Source organism: Symsagittifera roscoffensis, chromosome 1, assembly GCF_963678635.1.
Source record: "Symsagittifera roscoffensis chromosome 1, txSymRosc1.1, whole genome shotgun sequence".
Lineage (NCBI taxonomy): Eukaryota > Metazoa > Xenacoelomorpha > Acoela > Convolutidae > Symsagittifera > Symsagittifera roscoffensis.
In genome coordinates this window covers 5,810,288-5,827,949 of record NC_087062.1, presented here as the reverse complement: position 1 = coordinate 5,827,949, position 17,662 = coordinate 5,810,288, and the positions used below count along the sequence as shown (strand labels likewise).

The 17,662-nt window shown below is 33.4% G+C and overlaps 1 protein-coding gene across 2 annotated transcripts in view; it reads left to right on the top strand.

Annotated features, from left to right (window-relative positions):
* LOC134857092 (uncharacterized) overlaps positions 1-16,231 on the top strand; it is a 44,453-nt gene extending 28,222 nt beyond the window's left edge. Inside the window, exons 2-3 of one of the 2 annotated variants that reach the window (XM_063873456.1) lie at positions 13,383-13,878; positions 15,690-16,231. In XM_063873456.1, the coding sequence (XP_063729526.1) occupies positions 13,514-13,878; positions 15,690-16,152 (828 nt within the window). In that variant the 5' untranslated portion in view covers positions 13,383-13,513 and the 3' untranslated portion in view covers positions 16,153-16,231. Of the gene's footprint in view, positions 1-13,053; positions 13,879-15,689 lie in introns of those variants that run through there. The other variant, XM_063873455.1, reaches the window with a different exon arrangement.
* Positions 16,232-17,662: the final 1,431 nt, after the last annotated feature.

The following is a 17,662-nucleotide window of genomic DNA, read 5'->3' as shown; positions in this document are numbered from 1 at the left end:
TTGACCATCCAAACCAATAGCCCTCCCTCCTCCAGTAACACTCGGAAGTGTGTAGGGCCGAAGCCAATGTACAAAAAAACTAAGGATTTGTTTCCAAACATAAAATTTAACGCACAACGTTCTTTGAGGTAAAACGATAAGGATTTATGCGGAAAAAGGGTGCGCATACAAAACAGCCCCATACAAAACAGTCCCATACAAAACAGTCCAATACAAAATATTCCCAAAAATCACGAAATGAAGGAAAAAAACAGTCCAATACAAAACAGTCCAGTTTAAGATAACCGGCTCTAAATTTCGTATTAAGTCCTACCCTCTGATGGCAAGCTCGCGACACGTTGGCTCGACTGCGGCGAACACTATTTTGTTCTTTATGTTTGTTGAACAAAAGACAATTCTCGGCCTACCGGCTTGTTAAAACAATTATTACTTGGGACTGTTTTTCGGACTGTTTCGTATCGGACTGTTTTGTATGGGACTGCTTTGTATAGACCTGGAAAAAAGGTCTCCAAAAATGGTGAAAAAGTCAAAAAAAAATTGGCATATCTGGTATACGGCAAAAAAACTTTTTGATGGAAAAAAATTAGATGATTTACAAAAAGCAGCAACAGTACCAGAAAGACATGGCAAATTAAAACGGGTACAAAAACATGAACTGTCCCAAAATCAAAAGTATTCCAACCGCACTTTTTTGCTAAACAAAGCAAAATAGTAAAACTAAGTGTTAGTATAGTGTGATTGTAGAGGAAGACAACTTAGCTCTTTAAAAAGCTTAAACATTTTGGTAACTGTTCATAAAAACTGTAAAGCTACTTTTATCCACTTTTTACTTTTTGTTCTGGAATGATTCACAAAAACGTTTGCGAGGCAAAAAGAAGCGACTAAGCCTATTTCAGTTTAACCGAAACGTTTTCAGCCAAATGCTCCTTTAAAGTGGGAAAAAACAAGCACAAAGAGAAATGAATAAAGTTTGTAATCAAAGTGAACTCAATTTTCCAATAGAAAAGGATTTTATTGAGCCACAACTTTTTTTCGAGAAAGAAAACAAAATAATAAAACTAAGTGTTATAAGGGAGGGAAGTTTCACGAAAATCGCAAAATGTTTATATTGACCAAATGTGTCCAACGGCGAACCCGTAAAATTATACTGTTGATCTAGTTGTTAATTTGAAAACTCTAAGTTCTAATTTCATACTGCTTTCTAAATGCAGGCAATAAATTTTGGATAAACATAGCAAAACAGATTTAATCAAGTCAAAATTATGCATTTGAAGCCGAAAATCATCGCTGCGAACAAACGTACGCTCCTCAAGAGTTGGTTACAAAAAATGTTCTAGAAAAAGATGATATAGCTGCTGCACAATTAGCATAGAAAAACTGACATCGCTGAAAAATCAACAAAAAAAAACTGAAACCTTTTAAGATATTGAGTTTTTTGTCTAGTACTACAACTTGAAATAGGTGCTCAATAAAAACAAATAATGTAAATCAAGAGAAATTATAGTCGTTGAACGGATAGTCGTTGAAACAAATAGAAACTCAAAAATTGGCTTTTTAAAAACATGTATAACTTCGTAAAGTTTTTGAAGAAAAAAAATATATATCACATTAAAAACTTTAAGTTTTTGGGAAAATTTTTGATTAGCACTTTTAGCATACACAAACCTAAAAATATATTAAAAATATACACAAACCAGTTCAAAACGTAACTTTTTTGAATTATAGTCCAGCTTCGGGCATTGGCGTTTTTTGGAACCAATTGATTTGTCAATCACACCTCGGCTTCTAATTGGAAATTTAAACTGAAAATGAAAAGAAATCAAAAGTTAAAATTGGAAAAATTATTTAAGAGCCAGCAAAATAAACAAAAAAAAACACAACCTACATAAATGATTACCTTTTAAGTCTATGAACACCAAAAAGTTGATATTTTCACTCTGACGTCCGGAGTTGTTTTTCAATTGCTGAGCGGTATATTGAGTGCCGAAAGCAAAACTCGAATCTGTTCTCCTCCAAAATGAGAGAACGTTCCGACAAACTTGTTCGAATCCTCAAAATGACTGGAAGGCTTAAGGCAAATTAGGTTTCTGAATACTTGGAAGCTAGTTTAGGTCATAATAGGGAAGAGTAGTTTCAATGTAAGCTCTAGTTTTTTCAAAAAAAAGCTTTTTTTTTCGGTTGGTTTCGCGTCTAACCAAGTATTTCGGCTTAGTTGCCGCAAGATAAGTTTTTTATAGCCATAAATTATCTCTGGAGATTGATTTTTTCCTTGAAACTTTCCACTCGCTACAAATCAATTAGGAGAAGTGTTTCAAATTTTGTAGATATAGTTCTTTCATTTTTTGATCAAATGTTTTATAGACTTAATGAGTTCCTTGACTTTCTGCTATCTTACAATGATCTGATTGGGTGGTAACGGAAATATTGCGAAGCTCAGCTGCGTCTCTCTATAACATTATGAGAATTAAACTCTCGCTCAGTTATCGGTTTTAGTTTTTTTGTTCAATGTTAGAACGAAGCAAATTTTTTCGGCTGTTTATTTTCTGTCGATTAGAACAAAAATTTTGACATCCAGGATTTTTTTCTAAGTTTTGCCAAAATTTGCCGCTGTTCCTTTCGAGGGACAGAACTGAACTGAAAGTGGACACTACTTAAAATGAAATAATCAATACGGTGAAAATGAATCTGAAACATGAGAATAAAATTTTGATAATATTAGCTATTAATATTATTATTTAAAAGTTTTTTAAACAATTCAGTCCCTACTAGAAGGCTTTTATTATGATATACATGAAAATGGGAAAATTATTTCATGGAAACATGTTTATCAATATGCTTAAAATGATTGGAGCAACTTTATCCGGGCCCTATGGTTATAAACTTTAAATTCGTATCATTAAAAAAAATTAAAATTTCAATTTAAAGAACAGTTTTTTTTATGTAATTAAGCAATCATTTGTCGTCAAATTGAAAAATTTTAACTACGAAGTTTAAATGGGAGTAGTTAGACAATGTGCTGACTAATTGTTTTTTGTCCAAAAGCGATGCCATTTTCCTTAATCAATTTAGAGAATCAATTTGTTTCAAACGTTTTTTTTTGCTTTTTCATTTCTGTTGAATCCAATGCATTAAAAACATTTTTCTCTGTGCGTCTTTGGTCTGGTCAAATTTGAAATTTCGTTTTTCCTTTTTACTTTGCACTGGGGCGAAGCAGAGCTAGAAAAAAACGACAAAAAAGCAGCTCTTAAAAGAGAAATAAGGAAAGATAAATAACATTGAAAATTCAAACTTTTCCTGAGGCGGAATCGATCCTACGACCAGGCGATTTAGAGTACCTGTCGTTGCATCTGCACTCTGGCTGTTGCAAAATTCCTAACACTGGATACAAATAAAGACTCTACGTAATCTTAAACATTGCCAAAGCGCTGCAGCAAAAATGGCACTAAAGACAGACTCAATTTTGCATGTAACAATTTGGAATAAAACAAAGCATCCACACTAACTTTGCACGTAAAAAAATTGGGAAGCAAAAAACAATTTTGGGTAAGATTTAAGCTTTTAAAAAAATTGGGATATAAGGAGTTGGAAAACTTGTGAAGTCCAGTTTTTTTATGGTAGTTCTTTGAAACAAATACCTTTTTTCAGTTGATTTGATCAATTACAAATGCATGAGTCGCAATAACTGATTATTAACCAAATGTCACAGCGCCGGCTATCAAAAATTTTTAAAAAGTGATACCATTATTTGCAACTTAGGCTAGAAAACACATTCGTATTATTACATTAGTGTCTAGTGTAATAACTGGTTTATATAAATTTAAATGGCCTAAAATTGTATTCACTAACTTTGAGTTTTTCAAAATTCTAAAATTGATAGACTGAAAAATTTGTAAGGGATGCCACTACTGTTAAATATAATTTCTGTGAACTCCCATGAGAAAAAAAACTGTTCAAATATTAATATTACGCAATTTCAAAACATAAGTTCGTTAAAAATAATTATATGTTCGCTTAAAATATTTTAAACTGTTTTCACAAAAGCAGTTAGTTTAATGTTGTTAACCATACTGATTAGCCATTATAAAGACAAGGTTGAAGGTTCACTCCACTTTCATTATATATCATCTCTAATTGGCAATCAAATATAAACTGAAGATGAAAAGAAAACAAAAGCTAAATCCGGAAAAGTTATTTAAGAGCCAGCAAAATAAACAAAAAACACAACCTTCATAAGGGATTATCTTTCAGTCTATAAACACCGAAAGTTGATATTTTCACACTGATGTCCGGAATTGTTACTCAATCGCTAAACGGTATATTGAGTGCCGAAAACAAAACTCAAACCTGTTGTCCTCCAAATTGAGAGAACCTTCCGACATATTTGTTCGAATCCACAAAATGACTGGAAGAGTTAAGTTAAATTAGGTTTCCAAATACTTGGAGGCTAGTTTAGGTCATAATAGGGGAGGGAACTTTCAATGTAAGCTCTAATTTTTTCATTACAAAGTATTTCAGCTTAGTTGCCGCGCGATATTTTTTTAAAGCCAATATTTAACCCAGGAGATTGCTTTTTTCCCTTATATTTTTCCACTAGCTAAATATCAATTAGGAGAAGTTTATAAATTTTTTTACATATAGTTCTTTCATTTTTTGATCAAATATTTTATAGGCTATCTTAAAATGCTCTGATGGGGTGGTATCCGAAATATTACGAAGCTCAGCTTCGTCTCTGTATAATGTTATGAGAATTAAAAGTCTCGGTTAGTTATCGGTTTCAGTTTTTTTGTTCAATGCTAAAACGAAGCAAAATTTTCGGCTTTTTATTTTCTGTCCATTAGTACAAAAATTTGACAGCCAGAGTTTTTTTTCTTAATTTTGACAAAACTTGCCGCTGTTCTTTTTGAGGGACAGAAATGAATAGAAAGTAAACAAAACTTAAAGTTAAAAATCAATACGGTGAAATTGAATCTGAAATATGAGAGTAAAATTTTGATAACATTTTTGATATAGCTATTTTAAATATTTTTAAACAATTCAGTCCCTTCTAGAATGCTTTTATTTATTATACATGAAAATGGGTAAAATCATTCCATGGAAAGATGTTTTTCAATATGCTTCAAATGATTGGAACAGCTTTATCCTGGTTTATTTGTTTTTCTGTTCAAAAGCGAAGTCAATTTCCACAAAACTTAGTTCATAGCTAGAGAATCAATTTGTTTCAAAAGTTTTTTTTTGCTTTTTCCTTTCTGTTGAACAATTTTTATCTATGCGTCTTTGATCTGGTAAAATTTGAAATATCATTTTTTTTAATTGCACTTAGGTGAAGCTGAGCTTCGCAAACACTAGCGAGAAAAAAAACGACAAAAAGCAGCTCTTAAAAGAGAATTAAGGAAAGATAAAAAAAAATATTGAAAATCAAAACTTTTGCTGAGGCGGAATTGATCCTATGACCAGGAGATTTAGAGTACCTGTCGTTGCATCTGCACTCTGGCCGTTGCAAAATTCCGAACTTTGGATACAAATAAAGCATCTATGTATGCTTAAAAATTGCCAATGCGCTGCAGCAAAAATGACACTAAAAGCATCCACACAAACTTTGCACGTAGAAAATTGGAGAGCAAAAAGCAAATTCATGTAAGATTTATGCTTTTAGAAATTGGGATATAATGAGTAGAAAAACTTGGGAAGTCGAGTTGTTTTACAGTAGTTCTCTGAAACAAATACCTTTTTTCAGTTGATTTGATCAATTACAAATGCATGAGTTGCAATAACTGATTATTAACCAAATGTCACAGCGCCGGCTATCAAAAATTTTTAAAAAGTGATACCAGTATTTGCAACTTAGGCTAGAAAACACATTCGTATTATTACATTAGTGTCTGGTGTAATAACTGGTCTATATAAATTTAAATGGCCTAAAATTGTATTCGCTTACTTTGAGTTTTTCAAAATTCTAAAATTGATAGACTGCAAAATTTGTAAGGGGTGCCACTGCTGTTAAATATAATTTCTGTGAACTCCCATGAGAAAAAAAACTGTTCAAATATTAATATTAGGCAATTTAAAAACATAAGTTCGTTAAAAATAATTATATGTTCGCTTAAAATATTTTAAACTGTTTTCACAAAAGCAGTTAGTTTAATAATGTTAACCATACTGATTAGCCATTATAAAGACAAGGTTGAAGGTTCACTCCACTTTCATTATATATCATCTCTAATTGGCAATCAAATTTAAACTGAAGATGAAAAGAAAACAAAAGCTAAATCCGGAAAAGTTATTTAAGAGCCAGCAAAATAAACAAAAAACACAACCTTCATAAGGGATTATCTTTCAGTCTATAAACACCGAAAGTTGATATTTTCACACTGATGTCCAGAATTGTTACTCAATCGCTAAACGGTTATTGAGTGCCGAAAACAAAACTCAAACCTGTTGTCCTCCAAATTGAGAGAACCTTCCGACATATTTGTACGAATCCACAAAATGACTGGAAAAGGTAAGTTAAATTAGGTTTCCAAATACTTGGAGGCTAGTTTAGGTCATAATAGGGGAGGGAATTTTTAAAAAAAGCTCTAATTTTTTCATTACAAAGTATTTCAGCTTAGTTGCCGCGCGATATTTTTTTATAGCCAATATTTAACCCAGGAGATTGCTTTTTTCCCTTATATTTTTCCACTAGCTAAATATCAATTATGAGAAGTTTATAAATTTTTTTACATATAGTTCTTTCATTTTTTGATCAAATATTTTATAGGCTTAATGAATTCCTTTATTTTCTGCTATCTTAAAATGTTCTTATTGGGTAGTATCCGAAATATTACGAAGCTCAGCTTCGTCTCTGTATAATGTTATGAGAATTAAAAGTCTCGGTTAGTTATCGGTTTTAGTTTTTTTGTTCAATGCTAAAACGAAGCAAAATTTTCGGCTTTTTATTTTCTGTCCATTAGTACAAAAATTTGACAGCCAGAGTTTTTTTTCTTAATTTTGACAAAACTTGCCGCTGTTCTTTTTGAGGGACAGAAATGAATAGAAAGTAAACAAAACTTAAAGTTAAAAATCAATACGGTGAAATTGAATCTGAAATATGAGAGTAAAATTTTGATAACATTTTTGATATAGCTATTTTAAATATTTTTAAATAATTCAGTCCCTTCTAGAATGCTTTTATTTATTATACATGAAAATGGGTAAAATCATTCCATGGAAAGATGTTTTTCAATATGCTTAAAATGATTGGAACAGCTTTATCCTGGTTTATTTGTTTTTCTGTTCAAAAGCGAAGTCAATTTCCACAAAACATAGTTCATAGCTAGAGAATCAATTTGTTTCAAAAGTTTTTTTTTTGCTTTTTCCTTTCTGTTGAACAATTTTTCTCTATGCGTCTTTGATCTTGTAAAAATTGAAATATCATTTTTTTTATTTGCACTTAGGTGAAGCTGAGCTTCGCAAACACTAGCGGGGAAAAAAACGACAAAAAGCAGCTCTTAAAAGAGAATTAAGGAAAGATAAAAAAAACATTGAAAATCAAAACTTTTGCTGAGGCGGAATTGATCCTATGACCAGGAGATTTAGAGTACCTGTCGTTGCATCTGCACTCTGGCCGTTGCAAAATTCCGAACTTTGGATACAAATAAAGCATCTATGTATGCTTAAAAATTGCCAATGCGCTGCAGCAAAAATGACACTAAAAGCATCCACACAAACTTTGCACGTAGAAAATTGGAGAGCAAAAAGCAAATTCATGTAAGATTTATACTTATAGAAATTGGGATATAATGAGTAGAAAAACTTGTGAATTCGAGTTGTTTTACAGTAGTTCTCTGAAACAAATACGTTTTTTCAGTTGATTTGATCAATTACAAATGCATGAGTCGCGTTAACTGATTACTAACCAAATGTCAAAGCGCGGGCTATCAAAAGGCCTTAAAAAGTGGCACCAATAATTGCAACTAAGGCTGGAAAACACAGTCGTACTATTACATTACACTCACTAGCGTCTAGTGTAATAACTGGTCTACAAAAACTGATCTTGCCTAAATATGTATTTGCAAACTTCGAGTTTTTCAAAATTCTAAATTTGATAAACTGAAAAATTTGTAAGGGGTGCCACTGCTGCTAAATATAAATTCTGTGAACTCCCATGAGAAAAAAAACTGTTCAAATATTAATATTAAACAATTTAAAAACATAAGTTCGTCAAAAATAATTATTGCCACAAAATATTTTAGACTGTTTTCTCAAAAGCGGCTAATTTAATGTTGTTATCCATACTGATTAGCCATTATAATGACAATGATGAAGGTTCACTCCACTTTCATTATGAAGTTTTTTATGAAGTTTTTTTTGAAAAATAATTCATTTTGCAAGGGAACGGCGAAGAACACACAGAAAACAAAAACATCGTAGAATCTCGTATAATCTTTTGGCGCTCGGAAGTGTGGGAACGAACTATGGCATATGTTAAGGATCTGAGCTCTGGAGAAACGATTGACTAAAACATCTGGTCACGATAAATAATAACAAGCGAAAAAATTAATCCATTTAATGAAAAAAGGCTGGTAAAGTGTATGACTCGTGTTAAAAAAAGTTAAGGAAGAAAGAAAGATCTTATTTGTTCTCAAGCAATGAAAAAATATTTGAGCAGGCCAATAAAGTAAAATTCGAAACCATTTCAGTCAAATGAAACTTTTAAGCAAAAAAATTGAACTAAAAAAAGAATTTTTTTAAACATATCTTTGGTAAACATAAAGTAACAGGAACAAATCGCAGATGTTTTGATTAGAGCGTAAATTACTCAAATTACAAAAAAACGCCTTGTGCCGAAGAAACAAGTCCTGGTCGGATTTGATCTCATTCCCTTCTTCAGTCCAACCATAGACATTACGGCTATGCTGAATGAGCCGCAAAAAATGTATAAGTTTAATTTAAAATTAAGTCGAAATGGTTCTGTCAGACAAATTGTTTCCCAGGAAACAAGGTCTATGTTCCGGATTGATAACACTTGCTGATCGCAAGGCTAATTAAAAAACAATAACTCTTTGAAGTAAGTATATGCAGATGTACAGCAAAAAGGAGAGAAACTGAAACTGTTAAAAAAACTAGAGCTAATCGATCGAAGTAAAAAAATTAACGGGAACGATTTTCAAAGGAATGCAAACAGTTTTTAATCTAGCAAAATTCAACAGAACAATTAGCCTGTTGAAAAGCGTGAAATAATCAAAAGTTGGGCATTTTTTAAGATAAGCTACTTCACAATTTATACAACTTATTACATCAGCATTCTTTAATTAATGATTGGCCCACTTTAAACCTGATTTGTGTTTAAATTGAGTAAACTTTTAAAATGTGAAAAAAACTAGTTTTTTTTGGTTAATTCGTCTGATGTGTTGGTTGAAATTGTAAACAGAGTATTTCAAACGGCCACTTAAATCTTGTTGGCTTTTTCACTTTCAAATAACCAAAATCAATCACAAAAACTCAGTTCAAAGATATCAAAAACAAAAGACATCACAATTTGTACAACATATTATATCAGTCCTCTTCAATAAATGATTTGCCCACATTTAAACTGATTTGTTTAAATTGAGTAAACTTTTAAAATTTGAAACAAAAACTAGTTTTTTTTGGTTAATTCGTCTGATGTGTTGGTTGAAATTGTAAATAGAGTATTTCAAACGTCCACTTAAATCTTGTTGGGTTTTTCACCTTCAAATAAACAAATTTAAGCACAAAAACTCAGTTCAAAGATATCAAAAACAAAAGACATCACAATTTGTACAACATATCATATCAGTCCTCTTCAATAAATGATTTGCCCACATTTAAACTGATTTGTTTAAATTGAGTTAACTTTTAAAATTTGAAACAAAAACTAGTTTTTTTTTGGTTAATTCGTCTGATGCGTTGGTTGAAATTGTAAATAGAGTATTTCAAACGTCCACTTAAATCTTGTTGGGTTTTTTACCTTCAAATAACCAAATTTAAGCACAAAAACTCAGTTCAAAGATATCAAAAACAAACTTGGGGCGGAATTAGTAGAGAAACCCAGGATTTTTTCAGTTTTGAGAATGAAAACTAAAAACAAGAGGCAGAAAGAATGCAGACGAAAGAACAACACGTACAAGAAGAAATATATACAATCCTTGCCAAGCAATAGTACCGATTATTGTGACCGCAAAAATCTTAGAAATACTATTAGAAAATAGGATTTCGTTCCCTACAGTTTTTTGCAATCGTCCACGTAGAATATCCTGCAACATTATAAAATTCACGCCAGTCTTCATCAAAGCAAATTTAGTGTTTTTGCTTTTTCGTTGAATCCCAATGACGGGAATACATCGCGCTTTCTAGAGGAAAATTAATTACGAACAAACAATTGCCCAACGCCAAATCTCATGACGTGGTCGGATCACTGAAATCGATAAAATTTTAAGGATCTTGTGGGCTATCCCCCCTATTGCAATTCGAATCAGCTTAATTTTTCAATTCTTTTTTTATAAAGGGGGAGGGAGTGGGATTTTATAAAGGGGGAGTGGGATTTTATAAAGGGGGAGTGGGATTTTATAAAGGGGGAGTGGGATTTTATAAAGGGGGAGTGGGATTTTATAAAGGGGGAGTGGGATTTTATAAAGGGGGAGTGGGATTTTATAAAGGGGGAGTGGGATTTTATAAAGGGGGAGTGGGATTTTATAAAGGGGGAGTGGGATTTTATAAAGGGGGAGTGGGATTTTATAAAGGGGGAGTGGGATTTTATAAAGGGGGAGTGGGATTTTATAAAGGGGGAGTGGGATTTTATAAAGGGGGAGTGGGATTTTATAAAGGGGGAGTGGGATTTTATAAAGGGGGAGTGGGATTTTATAAAGGGGGAGTGGGATTTTATAAAGGGGGAGTGGGATTTTATAAAGGGGGAGTGGGATTTTATAAAGGGGGAGTGGGATTTTATAAAGGGGGAGTGGGATTTTATAAAGGGGGAGTGGGATTTTATAAAGGGGGAGTGGGATTTTATAAAGGGGGAGTGGGATTTTATAAAGGGGGAGTGGGATTTTATAAAGGGGGAGTGGGATTTTATAAAGGGGGAGTGGGATTTTATAAAGGGGGAGTGGGATTTTATAAAGGGGGAGTGGGATTTTATAAAGGGGGAGTGGGATTTTATAAAGGGGGAGTGGGATTTTATAAAGGGGGAGTGGGATTTTATAAAGGGGGAGTGGGATTTTATAAAGGGGGAGTGGGATTTTATAAAGGGGGAGTGGGATTTTATAAAGGGGGAGTGGGATTTTATAAAGGGGGAGTGGGATTTTATAAAGGGGGAGTGGGATTTTATAAAGGGGGAGTGGGATTTTATAAAGGGGGAGTGGTATTTTATAAAGGGGGAGTGGGATTTTATAAAGGGGGAGTGGGGGAGTACTATAGGGTGGAAATAGTTAACAAGATCCAATTTAAAACCGCGCTGGGGTTTCACGGATCAAAACTGTTTAAATTAGGTTTTCATTATCATATATACAAAAAAAAGGATCTTGTTAACTACCCCCCTTTTAGACCTTGTTAACCCCCCCCCCCCCTATGCATGCATTTTTTATGACATACATTTCTGTTTAAAATATGCATTTCAAAAATGTCAAAAATTAATTGGGTTTTTATTTTCGCGCGTTCATATTTGTATTAGCTACTTTTTATAGAGTACCTACATAACAATTTTTAGTTAAAAATATTTTCTGAAAATTATCTCAAGCTATTGAAAATGTGACAGCCAAAGTTGAATTTCTGAAAATCGAAAAAGAGGGGAAATAAAAAATAGTTAACAAGATCCCAAAAAATATATAAAAAATAATCAATCTTTTTTCTGTTTTTTGGCTTAAATTGAAACCGAAAATGGATCATAATCGATTATATAATCGATAATAAAAACCCCTCAAAATCAATTCTCATGGTTAAATGGGTCATCAAAACCGATTACATAATTTGAATTTTGCCAATATTAATCATTAAAATGGATATACTTCCAATGAAACTGTAGAGCGGGCAGAAAATTAAAGAAAAACAAAAACCGCATTACTATGTTGTGACAAAACTAAATATATTTTGGATGTTTCTACAAGATAATCTTCGAACTTTGAGTTGAAGTCACAAATTGGTAATTTTATTGCACTCATTTGCTCACTTTAAATCAAGTGGCAATAAAAAATTTTGTTAACACGGCACTGCGAACAACAAACAAAAATTGAAAGAAAGCGATAGGCCATAGATACACCTACAAACAAAGATTTTGCAGCTGCTGATATCATGTTCTTATTGTTTTGCAGTAAAGTGCTTCGAATAACCATCTTTAATTTTGCTGAGCTATCAAAATCAGCGGTACTTCAAAATGTCATAAAAAACTTCGAAGCGAAAACTACAGCTATAACAACATTTTCATGTCAGTGTAACTCAAATTTGACGAGTTGAGTAGCTTTGGCTACTTTTCTGATGCCCTCAAAACTGTTTTCATGACAGCAAAGTGAATAACAAGTTACCACAAAGAGTGAAAATACTTACCAAAAAGTATATTACCACACTTTACATAACAATTAAAACCACCATTTTTAGCAGTATAATCATATCATGGTATCGAATACATAGCAGAAAGCAGACAACTCAGTTGAAAGACAGGTCATTAAGCAGACGATTTGGTCTAGAGGCAGGGCGGTGAGCATAAAATTTAGTTAACAGAGGCCAGTAATCCGAAAAAAATCTCCAAAACCATTTGTCATGCTCGGTTTGCAAAACTATTAAACCATATTTTGAGCAAATTATTTTTTTCATAAACTTATATCAAAATCAACTCAATTTGGGTAATACTAGTTTAAATGAAGTTCAATTCAATTAATTTTGAATTAATAATCCAAAACAACAAAGCATATTCTGTATCAACCAATCAGAATTCTTGTCTTGTCAAAATTGTCTGCTTACTGTCTAGTATGAAAAGGAGGCTGTCTTATTACTGTTCGCAAACCATCAAATCATATCAGTAACAGCAAAAATTGGTATTAAAATTAGTCTGCTGCCGACCTATCATTGAACACTGCTTGAAAATGATTCGATGAGTGTTCAAAAATGAAAAACTCAATCATGAAGTATTTTTAATTATTACACCAATTTATTACCTCAACCCAAACAACTTTCACAAACATTTGTGGATTTTTTCGGTCGTAAATAAAAAGAGCCGTCAACGATAGAACAAATATCAAACGAATCTTCAATTTACATCAATGATTTTAAATTAATCAAGTGTGATACGCGACTTAATAAATGCAATCTTTGTTTGTAGTAAAAATTTATGAACCAGAAGCCACTCGTTTGATCAGGTATGAGAAAGTTATTACAAGAAAGGCTCTATTTTTCAGTACACTTCAGACAAATATTCAAACCCAGCCTCTGTTGAACTGCGCGTGCAATCTCAATTTACAGCTTTGAGCAACACTGATCAACCAAATTGTTCATAAATTCGCGACGCATTGCTACTGGATTTACAATTATGTACCAGTCAATCCCCCATCTTTCTAACCTGGATCCGAATTACGACTACTATCTGTTCACGCCTCGACGAACAACGAGCAGGCGTCGAATAGTGCCCACATCTCCGGCTACAGATCCCGCACTATCTGAATTGCGAGACCAACTTGAGGAGAACAACAGACTCTTGAGGTCGTTGAACCAACGAAGCGGGCAGAATTCAGGTGTGAACACACCTCAAGGGAGTCAGAGGTCAGGATACAACAACAACAGTCGAGGTCATCCCGATTCCAGAGGGGGTGGGCAACTGGGGTCAAGAGGAGGCCAATTGGTGAAGGTTCCTCGACTGCCGATTCCGGAGATACCGTCTTCACCCGAGATCATGACGTAAGATTGAACGCATTTTGAAGTGTGAAATCTTCGGTGATTAGTTTTTATTGCTTTTTTTGTACTTTTCTTAAACACGCACAAAAAAGTTTAAGAAAGAAAACAGAGTTTAACACCGCTTTAAATGTTTTTGAAGAACATAAAAATCAAACAATCACACGAATTTTCAACTGAGGCGTTTTTTTATTACAAAATAGGCCAAATTTAGTCAGAATTTGACATGCTAGCCATAAAAGTCATTCTGATAGTTTCCTCTTTTAAATTGACTTCACACATCTATTCGCTTCTTTGAGAAGGGCCGTGATTGTGCCTTTCAGACATCTGAGCAATTTAACACAGATTAATTGCGACACAACACAAACATAAAAAAAATTGAAAAAAAAAATTTAGGTGAACCAACATTTTCGTTTGTCTGGATAAAATACAACTACTCGCCCAGCTAAAGCTGGAGGTACATGTTTGATATTTTTGTATTCGTTATATTGATGCTGGATGAAAAACGTAATTAAAAAAACGAATTTGTCCAAAAACCTGACTTGTTTCTCGACTAAAATAAGTGAGAAGAGTTTAAATTTGTTAGATATTGAATTTTCCCAAGGACAAGATATTTTTCTTAGAAAAAATTAGGCATTCGTCATTTTTTTTGAAAAATCAGGTTGCTGCCGCTTAAGTAAAGAAACTTCCCAAAACCGGGTTTTGCAATTAAACTGAGAGTTGACACGGTAGTTTTCGAGTTAAGTAAAAAAAACCAAAAACGGTTTAAATTTCAAAGTGGTCGTAGCCAACTATAAAAATAGGCTTTCAAGAAGCTGTTGTTTCGATTAAACCTATGAAAACAGATTTGGAAGGATAGTGACCGAGAAAAAGTCAGCAAAAAACGTTCAACAAATGAAAAATTTGACACTTCCGAGAATCATAGCATTGTATAAAAAAAATTGGGCGTAGCGGCTTATGCGAAGAGATTCACGCAACCTGTTATTTCGATTGAATCCATAAATTCAGATTTGAGAAGGTAGTTCTCGACAAATGCCAAAAAGTTAAACAATCAAAACTTTGACTTTTCCGAGGGCCATAAGTTTTTGTGTACAAAAAATTGGGATTAGTCGCATAAGCTTTTTTTTATAAGACCAGTTTCATCAAACAGGAAGTCTAGCCAAATATGCCAAGCAAGACAGTTGATTTTAAAATTAGCAACTGAACAAAACTCATGGAGCGGAAACAAAGCCAACAATATTTGAGCAGACACTAGTTGCTCCGAAAAAAATTGTTTTATATCTAAAAAAAACAGATTTTCAAGTCCTCTGAAATTACAATGAACAATACTAGCAATTATCATGAAAATTGCTTACAGCACAAGGAAAATCCGTGATATGTCAACTAAGCCGACAAAACTTGAGCAGATAAACGAAAGTCCGGAAAAAATTCAGTTGCGTACATACTGAAAAAAAAGTAAGTCCGGCCGGGTGTCGAACCCAGAAACTTAGTGTGCAAAGGCGACTTCGTTAACTCTAGGCCAAGTGCAAAGGAACCTGAAATTTATTAGGATTCAATCATAAAGTTGTTTACGGGAAAAAAATCTAGTTCCCGATTAGATTACAAGACATTTGCTTTCGTAAATCTAAAACATTTTCGGGGCTGGAAAAGCGAATATAGGGTACCACAAATTAATTTCAGAAGGGGTTCGCGTAAATTATCACATTAAATTTCCGCTGTACCAAATAGGAGTCTATGAGACTTACCTTTGGATGAAGTTCACTTCGTTAACTCTTTGTTCACTTCGTTCTTTACTGTATACGATGCTCTTGTTTAAGGTCTGTGTTCAACGGACAGTTTATGGAGCCGCTTTTGATGCAGACGCAACGCGACATGCAGAGAAAATACGACGAACTGGAAGAAAAATATCGCAAGTTAGAGGACAAAGTATCCTCACAGAAGCAGCAGATCAAATCTATGCAGAGCCAAAAACACTACCAGCACGAACAGACAGAGAAGCAAAACCAGCTGAGAGACGTCCAAAAACAGCTGGAACAGATCAAACATGACATTAAACTCAGAGAGAGATTGGCCACGACGCTTCCCAAAGTCACGATTCCTCCTCATCCTCATCCTCCTCATTACCCTACATTTCATTCTAAATATTACCCAAGCTACGAACCCAGTAACCCCTACGGACACGGTGGTTACAATCACAAAGATTTATTGTTACATCAAGAGGTCGATTTGCTCCACAAGGAATTAAATGCACTTGATGCTATGAAATATCATCTTCACTAACAAACAAACACAATTTTCCATGCTTCGGAAAAAGATCTGAAGCTTCATGAACTATTATGCTTGCAGATTGTAGTTACAATGCTCTGTTTTTTTAAAAAAAATTCAATAATGAGATTATTTGTTAGTTTAGTTTGTTAGTTTTCATACCAAATAACTGTTTATTATACCTTTTCACAACCTGTTCTCGATGATTTTTAGCCGCTTGCCTCGATAATTTTCAACTTACAATACAGCATGCATGAAAAACTGAAAACTACATGTCAAACAAGGAAATATTCAGTTCATTAATCTGATCAACGCAAAACGAAATTTTTATTGCTTTTGAAATCCTCCAATGCTATCAAATGTTAATTGAAAATGTTTTTGACACTTACACACCAAAAGCAGACAAAACACAGATTAAACTATAAAGTTCTGAACTTTGGTCAAAAAACATCGACTGTGATCACTTTATTTTCAATTTACGTAAAGGTTAAAAATTTGCTTATCAAAGAATCGGGTAATCTGATTCATTGGATTTCACCCATTTTTTTCTGGACGACCTGGATCTGAATTTCTGATGTACTTACCATCTGTAATGGACAAAAAAATTTAATCTGAGACAATCTCATTAATTAAATTTTAGTATAAGGGGCAAACAATACCTCTAACAGGCAAAGGAAAATCTTTAAGAAACTATTTCCCCCCTTCTTTTGTAAAAGAGCGGATATTCGTTACCAGGTACAAAATTCATATATGCTTAACCATTGAACTATTCCTTTATAGGGGGTGGCAATTCTCTCCTATGGTAACTTAGTAGGGGGGGGGGGGGGTAATTACAGAGATCTCGTGCTTGCAGTCCAGTCATTTGTGTGGTCGAGTGTCAGGCGGTCGTCTCAAGTTTTCAAAATTAACAGCGGTTAGATTTGCTCCGTTACTTTTTCTGGATGCTATTAAATTGGTCTGCTGCGCTTTGACGCCCCGCCACATTTTCTTGTTTGTTTCTTCCAACTTCAGCATTTTACGCTCATAAAATAATTTAACACTCATTTTTACGTCGTCAACGTCAAAAAATGACTAGCAAGAGGATTAAGAGCTTCATTCTGAGTAATAAAAATGCTTTACATGTACACGTTTACGGCTATAGATACACTATTAAAATATACAAATCAAATGAATCGGTCTAATTCTAACAACCACGCATAAAGCTCAGCCAAGAATTTTTATCATAAGAACGTCTGTTTATAACAAGACGCATACAAATCCTCGGATCTTATCATATTACCATCATCGCTTGCTGCACAAATTTTTTCAATAGAAACTTCAGCATCATAAAGCAACAATTAATCGAAAAGCAATAACTGCCACAAAAACAACATCGCGCCAGACATTCATCTCTTAAGTTGTCGTCGAATAACACGAAAACAATTGAATTGGTAATTGTTCCGACCATTGAAAATGCGGAGGAACTTTCGTCTTCGGGAGTGTTGTAGTTTTTTCCACAAAAAGTTAGGTACCACAAATTATCATC